This window comes from Podarcis cretensis (assembly GCF_951804945.1).
Source record: "Podarcis cretensis genome assembly, chromosome: 7".
NCBI lineage: Eukaryota > Metazoa > Chordata > Lepidosauria > Squamata > Lacertidae > Podarcis > Podarcis cretensis.
This window is the reverse complement of record NC_137176.1, coordinates 9,972,987-9,990,835: the sequence shown is the minus strand read 5'-3', so window position 1 is coordinate 9,990,835 and position 17,849 is coordinate 9,972,987. Positions and strand designations below refer to the sequence as shown.

The 17,849-nt window shown below is 44.6% G+C and overlaps 2 protein-coding genes across 6 annotated transcripts in view; one reads left to right on the top strand and one right to left on the bottom strand.

The window, feature by feature from the left end:
- Positions 1-225: 225 nt before the first annotated feature.
- On the top strand, positions 226-5,594 carry ABITRAM (actin binding transcription modulator). 2 transcript variants are annotated; one of them, XM_079984023.1, is made up of 6 exons: positions 407-572; positions 2,835-2,886; positions 3,460-3,589; positions 4,998-5,074; positions 5,150-5,219; positions 5,310-5,594. In XM_079984023.1, exons 1-6 carry the CDS (start codon positions 509-511, stop codon positions 5,436-5,438), a joined length of 522 nt encoding a protein of 173 aa, XP_079840149.1. In that variant the 5' UTR covers positions 407-508; the 3' UTR covers positions 5,439-5,594. The 2 variants fall into 2 exon arrangements, 1 of the variants encoding a protein (XP_079840149.1); XR_013840795.1 differs by lacking the exon at positions 5,150-5,219 and having other exon boundaries at positions 226-561; positions 5,310-5,447.
- Positions 5,407-17,849, bottom strand: part of CTNNAL1 (catenin alpha like 1) — a 77,672-nt gene continuing 65,229 nt past the window's right edge. For 3 of the 4 annotated variants that reach the window (XM_079983953.1, XM_079983954.1, XM_079983951.1), the window contains 8 exons: positions 14,459-14,496; positions 13,429-13,479; positions 13,171-13,325; positions 10,862-10,910; positions 10,019-10,075; positions 9,142-9,261; positions 8,072-8,155; positions 5,407-7,977 (listed from right to left, as the gene is read on the bottom strand). In XM_079983953.1, coding sequence (XP_079840079.1) covers positions 7,807-7,977; positions 8,072-8,155; positions 9,142-9,261; positions 10,019-10,075; positions 10,862-10,910; positions 13,171-13,325; positions 13,429-13,479; positions 14,459-14,496 — 725 coding nt within the window. In that variant the 3' untranslated portion in view covers positions 5,407-7,806. The remainder of the gene's footprint in view (positions 7,978-8,071; positions 8,156-9,141; positions 9,262-10,018; positions 10,076-10,861; positions 10,911-13,170; positions 13,326-13,428; positions 13,480-14,458; positions 14,497-17,849) is intronic. The other variant, XM_079983952.1, reaches the window with a different exon arrangement.

The window sequence follows — 17,849 nt, the reverse complement described above, 5'->3', positions numbered from 1 at the left end:
CAACTGAATTCTGAACCTGGGAGGGATCAGAGCTAGGAGTTTCTGTGCTGCATTTCCAAGTCAGAAACGCAAACCAGCCTCAGTGCCCTCACCTGTCAACCTGCAATACGGATAACGGACTGCACTGCAAGGCTGTTGGTAAGCTATTTAAGGCTGTTAGTCTGCGTTTGGTATTAAAAATGTAGCATTGCCGAAGGTTTATTATTTCCCCTCCCACCAGCTTGGGTCTGCCTGACAGCAGCGACGCTAAAATCCCGATTAAAAAAAATAAAAATTCAACTCCATGGGGAAATCTGGCAGATGGGAACCCGGAAGCTCCTTATGGATGCACTGATCTATACTTTTTTTCCTATCTCTGCTGGGGGATGCCCGGGCGCGAGGCGGTTCCGGGTTGCCGCCCTTGGCTCCGCCCTCTCCGCTCCCGCCTCGGTGCGCGACGTCCGCGCGGTCCTAAAGGTGACCGTGTCTGCAAGTCCGGGACGGGCTCGTTTCCCTTGCGCTCTTGCCAATGGCGGCGGCGGCGGCGCCGTCCGGCGTGACGGAGCGCTACTTCACCCGCTGGTACAAACCCGGTAAAGTTGCAATAGCAGAAGCGCCGCGGAAGCTCTCTCTCTCGGGTCGGTGGCTCCCCGAGCGTCCTTTTCTCCGGGCTGCAAGTCCAGCCCAAAGCAGAATTTGCAACCGTAGATGGAGGATTTGCAGCCATGGTTGGGGATGGTGGGATTTTTATTTGAAATTTATGAAACCCCGCTTGATTGCAAACAGAACAAAACACCAAACAAAGCTCAAAGCGGTTTGCAAAAAGATAAATATGGATCCAGCGCAAAGGAGGGTTTGCAACAGAGATGGGGTCGGGGGTCGCATTTGCAGACATAAGGGGTGCTGGTGGGGGTTTATTTAAAATTTATGAACCCCCGCTTGACTGGGGGGGAAAGCCCCTCCAAAGCAAAAAAGATGAAACAATAAAATCGAGAAAAAATGGTAAGCCCTGCTTTTAAAGCATGGGAAAGTTAAAATACGAAAATAGATTAAAACTGCCTCGATTGAAGCATCTTGGGTAAAAGGTAAAGGGACCCGTGACCATTAGGTCCAGTCGTCACCGACTCTGGGGTTGCAGCGCTCATCTCGTTTTACTGGCCAAGGGAGCCAGCGTACAGCTTCTGGGTCATGTGGCCAGCAGGCCTAAGCCGCTTCTGGCGAACCAGAGCAGCGCACGGAAACGCCGTTTACCTTCCCGCTGGAGCAGTACCTATTGATCTACTTGCACTTTGACGTGCTTTCGAACTGCTAGGTTGGCAGGAGCAGGGACCGAGCAACGGGAGCTCACCCCGTTGCGGGGATTCGAACCGCCGACCTTCTGATCGGCAAGCCCTAGGCTCTGTGGTTTAACCCACAGCGCCACCCGCGTCCTTTGGCACCTGGATAGGATTGCCTTAAAGGGGGGTGTTTTTAAGGCTATGCAGCAAAGATGCCTGGTTCCATCTCAATAGGCAGGGAGTTCCAAAGTTCAGGCACTGCCGCACCATATGATACGAGTTCCACTCCCAACATCTGGAGGACTGCAAGTCCCCCATCCCTGCTTTATAGGATGTATAGACACACATGCACACTAGTACAGCAGTAACTGAATCACTCTCTGATTTTCTAAGTCATTTTGGGTTGCCTCTGGAAAGAGAAGGTAAAGGGACCCCTGACCATTAGGACCAGTTGTGGCTGACTCTGGGGTTGCGGTGCTCATCTCGCTTTATTGGCTGAAGGAGCCGGCATACAGCTTCCGGGTCATGTGGCGAGCATGACTAAGCCGCTTCTGGCGAACCAGAGCAGTGCATGGAAACCCATTTACCTTCCCGCCGGAGCGGTACCTATTTATCTACTTGCACTTTGACGTGCTTTCGAACTGCTAGGTTGGCAGGAGCAGGGACCGAGCAACAGGAGCTCACCCCGTTGCGGGGATTCGAACTGCCAATCTTCTGATCGGCAAGTCCTAGGCTCTGTGGTTTAACCCACAGCGCCACCCGCATCCTCGGGCAAGAGAAAGCGGCTAACAAATTTAGTGACTAGGAATAGTAATTTATGTAATTGGAACTGCAGCAGCAAATGGCCTTGGGCTGGCCTCATCCAGACCCACCTCTTCCACGGCCAATCCCTTTTACTCTGAAATGAAGACTTACATTGTGATCCCATGATTCCCATTATGTTACTGATTTATTTATTACGCACCCTTCAGCCCACAGTCCCTGGGCTGGTTGCAGCATTAAAAACAATATAAGACACATAATGCCCATTCCGTGTTTGCAAGAACTTGATTGTTTAGTGTGGCAGTGTCTACACTTTGGAACTCCCTGCTTATTGAACTCAAGAAGGTGCCTTTTTGGCCCCTGCTAAGAGCATTTCTTTTGGAGCCTACCCAGATGCTTACGAGGTTGCGGTAATTTTAATGTTTTAGTGTTTTAGCTTTTCTCTCTTTTACAGTAGGGTTGTGAAATTTTCTTGATTTTACTGTTTTACCTTTGGTAAATCGCTTTGAGGTTGTTCTTTTTTTTTTTAACAATCATTTTTTAATAAATTAAACATTTTATGAAATTAAAAGCAAAAGGATTGTAGCAGAACTGTATGCAACTGCATTTCTTGAAATTAATCCCCTCTCAACCAGGCTTTAGCCTTGCCACACTTCATTGTTGTTGTTGCCTCCCCTGCTATAGAAACATAAATGGTCAGCTTCTTGGGCCAAGAAGTGTGTTTACATAATTTCAACTAATTTCACCCAACCTCATCTCTGCATGTTTTTTTGGCTGGAAAGTTATTTATTTGATGGTTAATTCCCTCCTCCACAGATGTCAAAGGTAATCCATGCGAGGACCATTGCATATTGCAGCATTCTAACAGGTAAGTTTTTTTTGCAGCCCATTTATTTGCATGTTAACTTGGAACTGCTTTTGTGTTCAGTGGGGGGGGGTCACTCCAAGTAAGTGAGCGCAGGATTTGCTCAATAGGTCATACTTATTAAGAGATTCTTGCCTCAACATTGAGGCAGCTGAGATTAGCTGCAGTCAGGCGCACATATAAGGGATGGTGCAATTGATCTACGTTGTATTGTTTTAAATAAGATGTGCATTAACTTACTTATTTGCAGCCAGCGCTGGATTGAGGTCTTTTAGGGCAAAAACTTGCTCTTATAAACAGAAGTGATAGGCTTACTACACATAAGAATTTTTGCAGCTTAATTTAGCCGGATACACCTTGTAACTTTAAAATGTTTCCCTACCTAATTTTTGTACTGGTTATTTTTTGTACTTTTGGAAAACTGTTTTGAGAAGGCTTCTGGCTTCGTCGAAGTAACTCATCCATAAGAAAGCGGGACTTCCCAAAGCAACATAAATTACTGTATTCAGCAATTTCCCTAGCAGTTGGCACTAGAGAAGTCCAAGCAGTTCATTGTTCTAACCTCTTTTCTTGTAGAATCTGTGTTGTCACTCTCGCAGAGGCTCATCCTCTTCTTCAAAAAGGAAAATCCATTGAGAGGATTAGTTACCAGATCAGTGCCAACTGCAGCAGGCTGCAAAATAAAGTTTCTGGGAAGTCAAAACGGGTATGTCTCATTCCATTTTTTAACTTGGCTTTAGTGTGATTGTCTAGTAAGAATTCTTTTTTAAAAAAACACCAATTCTGCTGGACTTAAGAGAAGGAAGAGTTTTAAAAATATTGTTATCTGTAAGGGGGCTATCGGTACTTACAGAGAGGGCTTAACATGGTATAGACTAAAATAGTATGTGCCTATCGTTGGCAAATGTATTTATGAAGCTATTTTGTTTGTAAGAAGCCCATCTTCCCCGTTTTCCTAGTGACCTGCGCGGCTTGCTTCCTCTTGTGATTTAGGGGAGATTAGATTGCATTAAGAAGAGGGTCTCTGTCTGTCGGTATGATCCATCATACTTTAATTCCCTCCCATATTCTTGCTAGAAGGAGAACCAGGCTGCCAGTTACTAAACGCCTGTTCAGGTTTACTGAAACAAAGTCAGGGCCTAGAGCCTAGAGCAAACTTTTTCAGCAGGGGGCCAGTCCACTGTCCCTCAGACCTTGTGGGGGGCTGGACTATATTTTGAAGGGAAAAAAAAGAGAAAATGAACCAATTCCTATGCCCCACAAATAACCTAGAGATGCATTTTAAATAAAATGACACATTCCACTCATGAAAAAAACCCCAGGCAGGCCCCACAAATAACCCAGAGATGCATTTTAAATAAAAGGACATTCTACTCACTGGATTTAGAAGGCGATTGAGCCGGATCGCGCCCCCGGTCCTTAATGTGCCTACCCATGCTCTAAACCTCTCTATCTTCTCACAAAACCCTCTCCAAACCACATCCTCCACCCGTTCTGCTCTGTTTCAACTTCAGTGTTTTGGCCTTGCTAGACTTTGTCCTTGAAGTGTGATGATGTCTTCTGCTTATCTTGAGAGGGGTGTGTGTGTGTGTGAAAATCTCTGGAGCCAGAATGCAGCATACTGTACAATGAATGAGACACATCCGTTGCTGTTTTGTCTACTGTCTCCACGAACCGCAAGTTGCTTGCAGAGACCACAGAAGATGGCCCCCCCTCCCCCCCATTTCTAATCCCAGTGTCAATTGACTTGGCCACCACTGTAAGCATTTCTCTGAAGGAGAAGGGTGTCATCAGCAAAAATCATGCTATCATTGCTCCCCATCCTCAAGGCTTAATGTCAGGTTACAATAGATGTAAGTTTATACTGGCAGCCTAATGGGTTTTGTAAAGGACCCTGGATCTGAACATGGGTTTCCTGGCATTCAGAATCTAATGCCTATCAGTTTTGTCCACATTAAGGAAGGAAACGGCATCTTGCTTAATTTAGAAGTTTTTTGTTCAGAACAATAAAACAAGGTCCCTGGACTTTTACTGCTGGCAATGAAAGCTGTCAGGCTCTTGCAGAGTTTCCTTTTCTCAGAGTCTTAATTTGTATAACCTCCGCTTCTCCCCAGGGTGCTCAGTTCCTAACGGAACTTTCCCCTTTGTGCCGAATTTTCTGCTCAGATGGAGAAGAGTATACCATATATAGGTAAGCAGGAGAGTTTTGTTTACCTTGCGTTGCTTCTACCATTCGAGAGTTTACTAAACTGGAAATTCTTTGCAGCTGTATAAGAGGGAGATTGATAGAGGTGAATGAAAACATTCTGGACAGTCCAAATCTGCTGCAAGCCAAGGTCAGAATTTTAAGCTAGCTCTTAGCCCTTCTCTTCCTTCTGCATTCTCTCACTTACTTTTTGTCTCACTTTTCATGTTTTCCCCTCTAGCCTTCCACAGATGGGTACATAGCAGTTGTATTGCCAAAGTTTGAAGAAAGTAAAAGCATAACTCAGGGACTTTTGACGCGGAAAGAATACGAAGATGTTTTGTCAAAACGCTTTAATTCCGTTTCCTGATAAGATGCACAGAATGAGAACTCAGCATTTCATTAGCAGACGCATGAACTGAGCGAGACTGCTTCCAGTATACCCCACAATAAAGTGACTTCTCCGCTTTCGTACTTAACGCAGAAAGGAGAACTGAATAAAAACGCTTTGAATTTAAAATAGCAACAGGTCTGAGAATTTGTTCTTTTTCAGCGCAAGCAATTTTTTTTAAGCACTCTGAAAGTTTTTTTATTAACAAACTGTCAACTGAGTACTTAAATCTCCAGTGATATCAGTGGAACTTTAAGAGAACTTAACTTTGACTGTGGCATTTCAAGGGGGGAATGCCAAAATACAACCGTGTTTCCAGTATCAACAGAAGTTTTGTTTACCTATAGTTTATCAGTTCACCCTCTACTTTATTAAGTGAAGACTAAATCTTGACAGAGAGGCATCTATCTAACACTAACAAGTTTGTTATTTGGAAGGGTTTATTGTTCAAATGTACACCTGAGCGAAATATTGTGGGTGGTAGCTAATGCAATGACTAGACACTCACTAGCTAATAATGGCCTTTTCAGACACATGGTAATTTGAGTGCGATGCTTAACCTTTCTCCTCACTTGCCCCTTTTCTACACAACCAGCTTTTTGCCTCTGTTGAGAGTTCGGGATAGGACTGGCGTTGCAGAAGAAAAGAGGCAAGCAGGTGATAAGGACAGAAAATAAATGGTGGGGAAGCCCTTATTCCATACTTTGCACATCAGAGTAAAATGAGATTGGGAATTCTCTTTTTGCCATTAAGTGTCTAATTTTTATCCTAAAGTAAGAGAATAAAGGTAAAGGTAAAGGTACCCCTGCCCGTACGAGCCAGTCTTGACAGACTCTGGGGTTGTGCGCCCATCTCACTTAAGAGGCCAGGGGCCAGCGCTGTCCGGAGACACTTCCGGGTCACGTGGCCAGCGTGACATCGCTGCTCTGGCCAGAGCCAGAGCCAGAGCCGCACACGGAAACGCCGTTTACCTTCCCGCTGGTAAGCGGTCCCTATTTATCTACTTGCACCCGGAGGTGCTTTCGAACTGCTAGGTTGGCAGGCGCTGGGACCGAGCAGCGGGAGCGCACCCCGCTGCAGGGATTCGAACCGCCGACCTTTCGATCGGCAAGCCCTAGGCGCTGAGGCTTTAACCCACAGCGCCACCTGCGTCCCTAAAGTAAGAGAATAAAAAGGAGCAATTAACCATAGCCACATCAGTCATTGCCTAAGTTTCTCAGGTTTGCAGGACTCTAAATAGGGGTTGAATAATAGCGAGACTTCAGACCAGAGCACTTCAGTAACTACAGCAAACATACATACATCTCAAACAAGAATGAAGAATGTTTAGTTTCTACAAAACAAGTAATGCCCTCTTTGTAGTGACTGGTTTTAACAGCTACAACTTACTTCCAAGTGGAATTATATAACCTTTGTTAGCTACCTAAAACTGAGGGATCAAATTTTACACTTAAAGCTGCAGTCCTAAGCTCACTCACTAGGGAGGGAAATCTCCCTCAACTCCCTGGGAGATATTTCTGATAAAATTGCTTAGAGCATACGACACAAATTTTACTGACTCTGTGTGAGCGTACTATGAAAACAAACAAGACAAACACAAGCTCTTAACTAGTTGGCTGCTTCATCAGCACTAACGAAAACCTTTATTTTTAGCCTTGTAAGTTGGTAAATTTGGTGTTCTTTTTTTAAAAAAAGAGTGAGGTTTTCCTTAAAGCTTTCTTGTAACTAACAAATGCTTTCAGAAGAGGTCAGCAGCTTGGAGACCTTGGGACCAAATCTTGCCCCTAAAGAGAGTATGCCTGCCTCTTTCCCTTCCTCCTCTCAAGGTAAAAGTGGGATCTGTGGCAACAGAACCTGTTTGCAGGTCACGTTAGGAGGGAGGGGGAGAGATTCTAGTCCCCTCCATTACTCCCTTTTCAAGGACACTCTTCCAAAATACTATTTTCAGATCAGGGTCCTTCGTGGTGACTATTAAACAAACAACAAAATACCAGTAGTTTTACCCTGCCCCCATGTAGCATATCAAAAGACTATCCAGTTCATGTGCATAAAGATCTATAGCAGCATCTTTGGGGTTGTAGAGTAAGACATTCATAAATGTACGGGATTACAAAAATAGCGGTACATATTAACAGTGGGCAAAAACGTATTCATTTTACAAAAATATGCAGCCATTTAAAGCTGTGTGTTGCTTTTGTTAACTGCCAAGTACCGTGACATCTATTAGATGTGAAAAGGTTACAAGAGCTTTTTCTATCCTGGTTTCACCTTTCTCAAAAGAAAGCAATTAGGAGAGGCTTAGTGTAAAAACTCTCATATGGAAATCTTTCTGTTCCCAAAAAGCGCCTTAGAACGGTTTCTTCTCCAAAACACTGAGGTATGCTACGTGTTGTTCCAAGGATTTTATCCCAAAGGCGTCTGTTCTTCCAGCCAGGCCACCACTTTCTCTTGCTACGGTCCGCAGGCCATTTTCCCTCCAGGGATGATGGGCTCTAAGATAGTCATTTCCTCCTCTGTGCTGCAATAAACGTAATTTATAAATACAAGTTGTTGCTCCATCCAGAAATAGGTTCATTTTGCTACATTTAGATGATGTGTGCATGCCAACTCACCTTTCTTAGTAACCTGCAGCTAAGTGGTAGAACGTGGGCCAGCAGATCGAGAATATACTTTGCTTTGTGAATGCACGCGTCCACCTAAACACAGAGTAAATCTGGGCATCACCAAAGCGTTCATGAAACGCCGCCTGTGAAAATTGCTTTCGCAATTTTATCAAAGACATTTATTAGTGGCTCAAACTCCACTACGATTTCTTCCCTCCACCGTCCATCCAGTAGGAAGTTCTGCACAAGCCTTAATTAAAGGAACAAGGAACAAGAATCATGTGAAGACATGCATGGTCCCAACTCTCTTAAACTGCTCTCTTGCAGGCTGGATTAAAAGGCTGTAATCAAAGAACTGGCTTTCAAGCAATGAACTGGTCACATTTTGCCAATGCCTTAAAGGTGATTTTTGTTTTGTTTTTGGCGAGTCCTTAAAAAGGTAACCTCTCTCTTTTAAAAAATGCACAAATTTAAGACAGCCCACCATTTATTATTACTTTTGAGAAAGGAAAACAGGCATCTTTGTTTTCTTTACGGTTGGGAAGCAAGCAATATGCTGAATACTTTGTAGTGAGCTTAAAAAGAAGACAATTCATGGTATCTGTGTTACATTAGACATGCTTTTAAAACAGGCCTGAGCATACATTCTACAAGGTGCTGATGGGGTAACAAGATTTGTGCTTGCTTTTTAAAAAACAGGGACCCCCTATTTCTTTGTTGGAACAAGGAAACTTTTTGGAGCACCACATTTGTTTCCAGAAGACCGTTGACTTGTTTGGCTACGATTTGTTTTTAAGCGTCACCGTATAATTGTAAAGTGGCCTCCCAAGTTGAGACCCGGCTAATTTTAGCGACATAATAGCACCATACAACCTCTGCCTGCTCTATTCAACACACAGAACTAAATAATATGTGTGATTCTCAACATTAGTCATACTCAAAGCAGGCTTACTGATTTCACTGAGTCTACTCTCAGCATGACTAACTCTAGGTTTTCTTCCTTCGACTACAAAAAAGAGAAAATTGAAAAAGCAAGTTCATTTGGCAAAACTCTCTTTAAAATTTATTAAGAAGCTTACCTTTGTGAAAGTTGCAGTTTTACCCTGAACAGGGGTTTTGGCTGTTACCTGAAGCTGCTGATAAGCAGGGACCATTTTGTCAATCTCCTGTAGAACCAATGGCTTGTCATCATCTTCCAGCTGAAACGAACACATAGATGCCTCTAAGATAGGAGCATAGCTGTCAAGTGTCCCTTATTTGAAGGGACAGTCCCTTATTCCAGTGCCATGTCCTGCTGCTGTCCCTTATTGATGGATGTCCCTTAAATGATGTCCCTTAAATTTCAAAGGAAGCAGCTCCTCTCCCTCTCTCCCTGCCAGCCAGGGAGGAGAGAGGCTCCAACTGTTTTGCTTGGCTGTGTTGCTCACCCAATAAGAAGTCTAAGAACTACTGGGGGGGGGTGGAGCTTGCATGCCTTGTGTGTGGCTAGTTAATGCAAGCTGAGGGGTTTTTTGAATGCTGGACGCCATTTTGTTGCATGTGCTGCTGCAAACTTTGCAGTGCAAAGCCAGGCCAGGGAGCCATCTTAAGTTGAGGCTGCATAGGCCTTGTGGTGCATGTGATTCAGATTCTATTCAGCTGAACCTCTGGTTACAAAGTTGGTTGGACAGTGTTCTCGAAGCTACCAGCATGAGTTTGACCAGACTGCAGGAGGACAGGAAGACTGGAGTGCCTGGAACAGGTGAGGCTGCAGGTCCCTTATTTTGGCTGCTGGTCCCTTATTTTCAAGGCTGCTGGTCCCTTATTTTCAAATCTGTAAGTTGACAGCTATGGATAGGAGAGCTAAACATGACAGAATTTATATAAGGGGAAAAGACTAGAAACCAGGCATGGAAGCATCAAGAACAGAAATTTTTAAATGCAACTTTTTTTTCATATTTGGAATTTGTACGGTACCTGATTAGAAAACGCAAGGAGAGCAGAGGCGAGCTTTAGTCCTTCTGCAGCAAAGGCCTAAGACAGAAAGGGGAGAAGTTACATGCAAACGTAAAGAACAGTCAACACGAGACGAGGGGAGGTCCTACTCTCAACAACAGACCTAAAAACCTGTTGGTGATTGAACAAGTCAAATTCAGCTCAAAAGGAATACACTTTAAAATACTGTTGTTTAAGAGAGACAGCTCACTTAAATACACTGGTGTAAGAGTGTGTGTGTGTGTATTTAATAATACACCCACTGGCTGTCTGCAATCTTCTCCCTTTTCCTTGTAGCCTATCCTGACCTGCAGACTCGAAAAGACCTGCTCCGAGAGAGAAATGGAGGCACGGGATATCCAGGGTCACATGTCCATAGTTTGAACGATATATATATGGGAGGCAACACAACAATTATTCTTACTGTCTCCCACCAGAATAAAACTGGGAGGAAAGCTTAAAAATCAGCTTGGGGGTGAATGAAGCAAACCCCACTTCTCTTCTCCGCTCCAAAAATTAAAATCAATACACAGTTCACATATACGGAAATCCTTTTTTAAAAAAAACAAAAAACCCTCAAGATACATACAAATGTACTTATTAGATTTCCCCCACCTATAAATGATACCTAAGAGGAATAAGGTTTAGGGAAAATATTAACCTAGACAAAAAGTGCTATATTCATTAGGCAACCCAAAGGCCCCATGATTTAATTGCTCGGTGTTTTTGCTAACAGAACCTCACGTTGTTCCAGGAATTAATTAAAACATTTTGCTGACAGCATCTTGAAAGTAGTTTGCGAACTCTCTTTTGGTTGTTCATTACCTCTGACTGCTGAAATAAATCCTGAGTGGTTTTCAGCAGCCCTTCCCCTCTAAAGAAGAGAGATAAAGAGAGAGAAATAATAATGAGAATAACAATTCCAACACACTAAAGACTGTTTAATCTACAAAACCCTGTGATTAGGGCTCTGGAGGGCTGGGACAGAGAAGCTGAAGATTTTGTGCAGAGGTGGGCAACTTGTGGTCCTCCAGGTGTTGGATTGCAACTCTCACTATTCTGGGCTGGGACTGATTGGAGTTGCAAGTCCGACAACTTCTGGAGTTTCCCTATCTATGCTTGAGTGGCCCAGAATAGACTCTGCCAAGGGGAAAACAGCTCAATCTCTCGGTTCTGCTCCAGACTTGGGCATCGCTTTGGCTGAAGATACAGGAGCACAGTGATTTTTTTATTATTATCAAAACATCCCTCGCGACATGAGAACGAGCTGTCTTTGCTGTAACTACATCCAGGTTACTTAACTTGAAGGTGCAAAGTAAGATTTCAGCTAAGGGTGAAACATGGAAGGCCAGTGTAATGAGTTTTTTTTAATAAAAAAAAGTTTTTCCTGTCTTGCTAGTGTTCAGAAGAGGAAAGAGCAGTGACCTTAAAAATGCCGGCCAGACACTTCTCAGACTTGGCTGATGGCTGCCTTCCCCAGGATACAAAACCAAGTACACACAAGTGGGGATGCAAGACAAGCTTTCTGGGATCTCTTTCAATGCTGCAGGGGGGGGGGACTCTTAGATTATGGTTACCAGACGTCCCCGTTTCCCAGCGAAAGTCCCCGGCTTTACAAATCTGTCCCCAAACAAAATCCGTCCCCGGAATGTCCCTGGATTTCATTTAATGTTCTGGAATTTATATTTTAAGTGTTGTCGATTTATTAGTAGGGAATGAATACTGCGTGATTGGTTCAACAAAGAAGACACATCATATGGGGAGTTCCGACAAGGCAAAATGTCGGGTGTCATGGCAGCGGGCAGCTCCTGAAGCCAGCCAGAGCCAACTGCATTACCAGGCTGGCTTCGGGCTGCTGAGTCTGCCGCTGCCAAGGGGGAACCGGGGACACCCGGCGCGTCAACTGGGGGAACTGCTGACCCCCCTCCCCTGCACGACCCAAATTGAGCTGGGAGTGAGAGCATCTGGCCACCCAGCCAACTGCCCAGTGGCGCTCCGGGGCCAGTAAAAACCCCGGAGCTCACGCAGTGAGGAGGAGGAGAGGAGAAGGAAAAGGGAGACAGAGAAAGAGGAAGGAGAAAAAAGAAGGGAGCCCTGACCTTGCTGCGCCGCTGCCACTGAGAAGGAGAGGTAGGAGAGCACAGCGACGGCAAGGACACGTGGCCAAGCCCAGGCCTGACCTGAGCCTACTCCATGGTGGCTAGCTCTCCAAGAGAGCAGGCTGAGGCCCAGAGGAAGGCCGCGCGACAGAGGAGACTACAGAAGAGAAGATATTACTTCTTTATTTTTAATTTCCCCTCCCACTTTTTTTTTTTTAAAAAAAAGAAGTGTCCCCGGATTCTTTGAAAAAAATCTGGTAACCTTATCTTAGATGCAACTCAGCAGTCCCACAACATCCCCTACAACATTGCAAGAGATCCTAAGAACCACCTGACAGGACTGCGTGGTATTTCATTAATGCCCCTAAAAACCTTCTGTCCTAGGCAGCCGTTTCTGCAGCCAGATGGCTCGCGCTATACCTCAACACCAAAAAAGCTGTAATGTATATATTTTTACACAGCATAATCACTGCACACGATGGCACTTTTCAGGGTACTATGTTGAATATGCATCTGCTCCAAAAGGCACCGCCGGTGCATTTAGCTCCCTTTGTCCCTTTATAGCATCAAAGTAGGGCTTGTGAAATATTATGACGTCTGCCATCCGCTTTCCCTGCCTGCCTGCCAGCATTGTGGAGAAAAAGAACATTATAATCTGAGTCAAGTTCTAGGAGCTTTTGCTCAATGATACAAGGGAGAGGGGAAGGGAATACAGTGGCCATTTTCACGTTCAGCCGCATGTTTAGTGTAATTTCTTGTTTAGCCTTCAAATTAACATGAGCAAAGGAGAGGTCCCAGGCCCAAGGAAAAAAACAGTGTCAAGTTTGGCAAGGGGAGGGCAGAAAGACGAAGGCTAACAAGAATAGCTTCCTCAAACTGGTTCTCTTCATAATATTCCTTCAAACCATGGTTTCTTCTTCAAACCATGGCCGGTTCTCTTCATAATATTACTTCAAACCATGGTTACTTCTTCAAACCATTCTCTCCTTAATATTCCTCCCTCCCTCCCTCCCTCCCTGACCCTTTTGTTTTTACCTTGTAAATAAGAACATAGAATAGGCCATGCTAGACAGGCCTTGCCCATGCCGTACAATCTCGTTTTCAGGATCGTCCCACTTCTCCATCTCAGCGTCGATGCGCGTTGTCAGTTTATGCAGTTCCAAGCCTAGTTTCCCAAGTTTCATTTGCTCCTGCAAGTGATAAAAGTTACTTCCTTTTTGCTTAATACACTATTCAGCTTCACAACTACAGTACAGAAAAATTGTACTAGCGGATTAAGAAGTAGCATCTTACCTCACTATCAAGCCTGACTGGCTTTAAGGCTTTCATGTTTGCATTATGCTTCTATTAAAAGAAAAAAGAAAAGGTTTACCGAATGGAATTTGCTTCCAGCGTTACTATTATTCCATCAAAGGGATGAGGAATGGAGTCAACACGTGAATTACCAAGAATGTGTGCTGTTTTTCAATAAAGCTCTTCCCTCCAACCCGACTCAAAATGATTGAATTCAATGAAGATTATGTTGTTGGGTCAGTGTTTGAATGAACCAACTGCTGTTCTCCTTTCATGGACTTCCTGCTTTTTAAAACCCCTTCCTTATGGGCTCACTGAACACAATAGAAGTGACCCATGGCTGTTGCTAAAATTTCAGATTTTTAAATATGTCAGTAAATCTAGCGCAAAACTGTCAATTCTGATTGGCAGAAGTTCTCGAGGTATGAAACAGAGTCTCCTATATCACCTGCGATTACATACTGACTTCAGTAGGCAATGTCATGAACTGAACTACAGGGGTCTTAGGCCATGGGTAGGCAAACTAAGGCCCGGGGGCCGGATCCGGCCCAACTGCCTTCTAAATCTGGCCTGCGGACGGTCCGGGAATCAGCGTGTTTTTACATGAGTAGAATGTGTGCTTTTATTTAAAATGCATCTCTGGGTTATTTGTGGGGCATAGGAATTTGTTCATTCCCCCCCACAAAAAAATATATATATTCCGGCCCCCCACAAGGTCTGAGGGACAGTGGACAGGCCCCCTGCTGAAAAAGTTTGCTGGCCCCTGTCTTAGGCAAAGCCCTACAGTTGAGAAGGCGGGGGAAAGGATTACCCAACTTTCTTTTTTGTTTAGTTACTGCTGCTTCCTCAAAGAAAACTACCTTCTATAGCCAGGATGGCAATATGAGGTTTTCATTAACCCTCTATAAGGGGGCGAAAGAAAACTAGATTTTTAAAAATTAGAGCACGGTGGCAAATAAGGAGGAGGCATGTGGAATGGAGCAAATTAATTTTTAGTGTAAATGCAGCAACCCCACCAAAGTGAACTTACCCCCGGCCTGGGCAGTGACAGGTACACACGCTTCTCTCCTAAGAACAACACATTAAAATTTGTCATGTAGCTTTCACGCACACCTCAGACTTATTCTTTCATTTCTTTAGGCTTAAAAAAAAAATATATTTTTAAAGAAAAGAGCCACCTACCTCTAACAATTCCTCTTCACAGATTCTGCCATGGCTTTCAGTATATAAAAGGGGAATTCTGCTACTGCTTAAATTTGATTCTTTGAAGACCTGGCACGTTGAGTAGGCGCCCTTCCTTTTCAACGACATTCTTTCTAAAATCTTCTAATACCTTTCTGAATGCCCAAGGAGAGGGAGGGAACTATTTCATAGGGGCAAAGAACGCCTACGTCACACAAGCAAGTGCAGAAATGAGTTGGGAGTGTGCCTTTCTCCTGGTAATTTCTGATATAACATCTCAGCTATTTGTCTTTCCTGCCCTACACCAGTAGTTTTCAAGGAGGGGTGAGGTGGTTGTATGTCCACATAAGCATTATTCAGAGGATTGTGATGGCACCTGGGTGGCCCAAAAAAGCTTGGCGTTCAAACCAGAAAAGTTTAAACACACATCTAATTAACATCTGACCTGCTGTGAGTGTCACAGAATGGAGAGATCTGTTAGCAAAACCAACTGTATGCCATACCCCAAGGTGATTAAAAAATAGTATTTGGAGTGGCGTTATCTGGAGAGTCACAATCAGTGTTAGCATGCCAGTAAAATAGCTAGTTATACTGGGATCCAGAAATGCTGTACAGTCGTAGCTTGGTTCTTGAACGCCTTGTGACTCGGAACGTTTTGGCTCACGAACCTGGAAGGAAGTGTTTCGGTTTGCAAACGTTCTTTGGAAGCCGAACGTCTGACACGGCTCCCAATTGAGTGCCGGAAGCTCCCCCAGCCAATCAGAAGCCGCGCTTTCGTTTTTGAACGTCGAATGGACTTCCGTAATGGATTCCATTTGAGAACCAAGGTACGACTGTACTCCTTAAAAGTTTAGCCACCGACGTGGCTGAGACATGCTTTCCAGGAGGTGCTCTATTAGAGAGGAAGGTTTGGCATACAACCCTTCCAAAGTACAGATAATCTCATGTGCTACAAGCCCTCTGCACAAAGCCCATTCATGCCCACAAAAACGGAGAGGATCTGTAAGATCTGTGACATGATCTATCATCTTCTGTGCAACAGAACGGAGGGCAAGCAATGGAGCAAGTCAAGCAATTTGGTCTGCTGGACCAACCCATGTACAGAAGACTGGAGAGACTATCCCAGGCCATGCAATTCAGATGTTGCTCTACTAGGTGGTAGATCCGCTCCACTTCCCAGTGGGGAGGAGTTGCGGTGGACCACGTGGCCACCCACTCCCCACCGGGGGCAGGGGACTTTGTCCCCCGTTGCCTGGGGGATCCCGGCCACGTCAGAGCCTAGCCAGCCAATCCGCTGGCCGGGGGAGCGTGGCCGGGGCCGTTTAAACGGAGGAGCGAGCCAGAGGACTTCCTCTTTGGCTCGCTTCCTCAATCACCCGCCCTCCCTCCCTATTTTGCAGGTTAGGCTATGGCCTTGCTATGGACTTCGGTTGGTCGCCTTGGTTGTCCGAGGAATTTTTCCACTTGGCAAATTGGCACTGGCCACTTGGTTTTCGCCTACCTCGTAGCAATCGTCACAACTTTGTTAGGGTTGCGGTTAGGCATTGTTTGACCTTGTGTAGGGAAGGAGAGGTGTGGCCATCACCTGCCCCTCCATGCTTAAGGGTATTCCGTTAAAGGAATCCGGGGGTGTTGATCTAGTCTGAAGCCTGGCTGGGGGGCTAAGGCCTTGACACGACCCCGACGGGAACACCAGGGGGAGCTTGAGTTGGTTCGCATCGACAGGACTCCCCCTACCGGTGGCTTACCCTTACTGGACTTCCTGCACAGCGGGCAGGAGTCAAATATAGTTGGGTCCAATCAATGCCTAAGCCAATACCGCTCACATTCTGTAATTCAATAAAGTTGTGGCCAAAATTTGCCCAATAACATAAACCTAATATCTGCGTCCTTGTGTGAGTTATTTCCAACGAGGGGGTGGCTGAGGCATCGCCACTGTGGCTGAGTCCAAAGATCAGTCCAGCTCAGTGTTCCAAGTACTTCAGGGTACCCTCGCTCACCCCTGGCTAACTGTCAATCAAAGGATGAGAGTCCCTCAACATGAAATGAGGAAAGGGCAGAATGTCTGGCAAAGAGAAAGCAGAGTGGAAAGATTGAAGTGGTTGAGACAGAGGAGGAAGCTGAAACATTTCAACAGGGGTGGCGGCCGCCGAGGGAGTTGCGGAGTCGCTGCTGAAATAGAGCCCACGGCACTCCAGCTTCTCCCACGAAGGAAAGAAAACACAAATCAGATTGGAGCCAAGCAGTTCGTTGTAAAAATACACTTGGTTTATTAGAAAGTGTCCAGCACATTTTGATTGCTCTTCAGTCTTTAACCATCACCAAAAAGCAGAGAGCGTTTGCCTCGCAGACATCAAAAACATACCTTTCCCATCACATCCCCCATGTTGTAAAGTGACAGCTTAAAAAATTACATTACCGTAAAAAATATAAAGTTTGTAAATTAAGGGGCAGGTGGAGGGGACTAGCCCGCTAAACTTTCAGTCCACTTAGTATATAAGCCTAGCTATCTTCCTGACAAGAACAAACTGAAGTGTTAATTGCAACTTTAATTATTATCAAAGAAATTAAGGGATGTTTCCTCCTGTTATCTAGAATGCCACTATTGGGTTGTTGTTGTTGTTGTTGTTCTCTAGCAGTGGCGAAGGCAGGCTCAATTTTGTGATAAAAGAGTTCAGAGAACACCCAGAAGTTTATGTTGTATAAATCCATAGAGTGAAATATTTTGTTCTGTCACTGAGCATAAATTTGTTCTTTTTTTAAAAAACAAAAAACACCAAGCCACAACAACCCAATTTAATATGCTGAATTGGAAACTAATGCCAGCTGCTGCTTTCAAGATAAAAGCCTTATTGACCTGGTTAAACACATTCAATCCCATTAATCTGAATGGAAAAATTAAGACACGTGCTGAAAACCACCCTTAAGAAGTCAATGGGACTTAAAAGCGTTTCACTTTGGCAGTGCTATGTACTCTGCTGTGTTTGAATCCAGCTTTTTCCTAGTGCTGACTTGCTGCAGCTTCCAACAAGGCCAGATAACGTTATTCATACTAAGTTTAAACTAAGAATCAGAGCTACTTGTAGGTCCTAGCCACAACATAATTTGGCTGATAAACAAATACATGAAACAAACAATTCATAAGGAGGGAGGGGAAGGGTGTTTCATTACATTCTTTCAAGACAAATTTGCTATGCAAGCCTAATTTAGGTCCTTACCCCATTGTACTTATTAATTCC

Excerpts from the sequence above, each read along its gene's own strand:
- ABITRAM (XM_079984023.1), top strand. The coding sequence starts at position 509 with ATGGCGGCGGCGGCGGCGCCGTCCGGCGTGACGGAGCGCTACTTCACC. Across the intron at positions 5,075-5,149 it reads GAAGAGTATACCATATATAG|CTGTATAAGAGGGAGATTGA; the intron begins GTAAGCAGGAGA and ends AATTCTTTGCAG. Across the intron at positions 5,220-5,309 it reads CAAATCTGCTGCAAGCCAAG|CCTTCCACAGATGGGTACAT; the intron begins GTCAGAATTTTA and ends TTTCCCCTCTAG.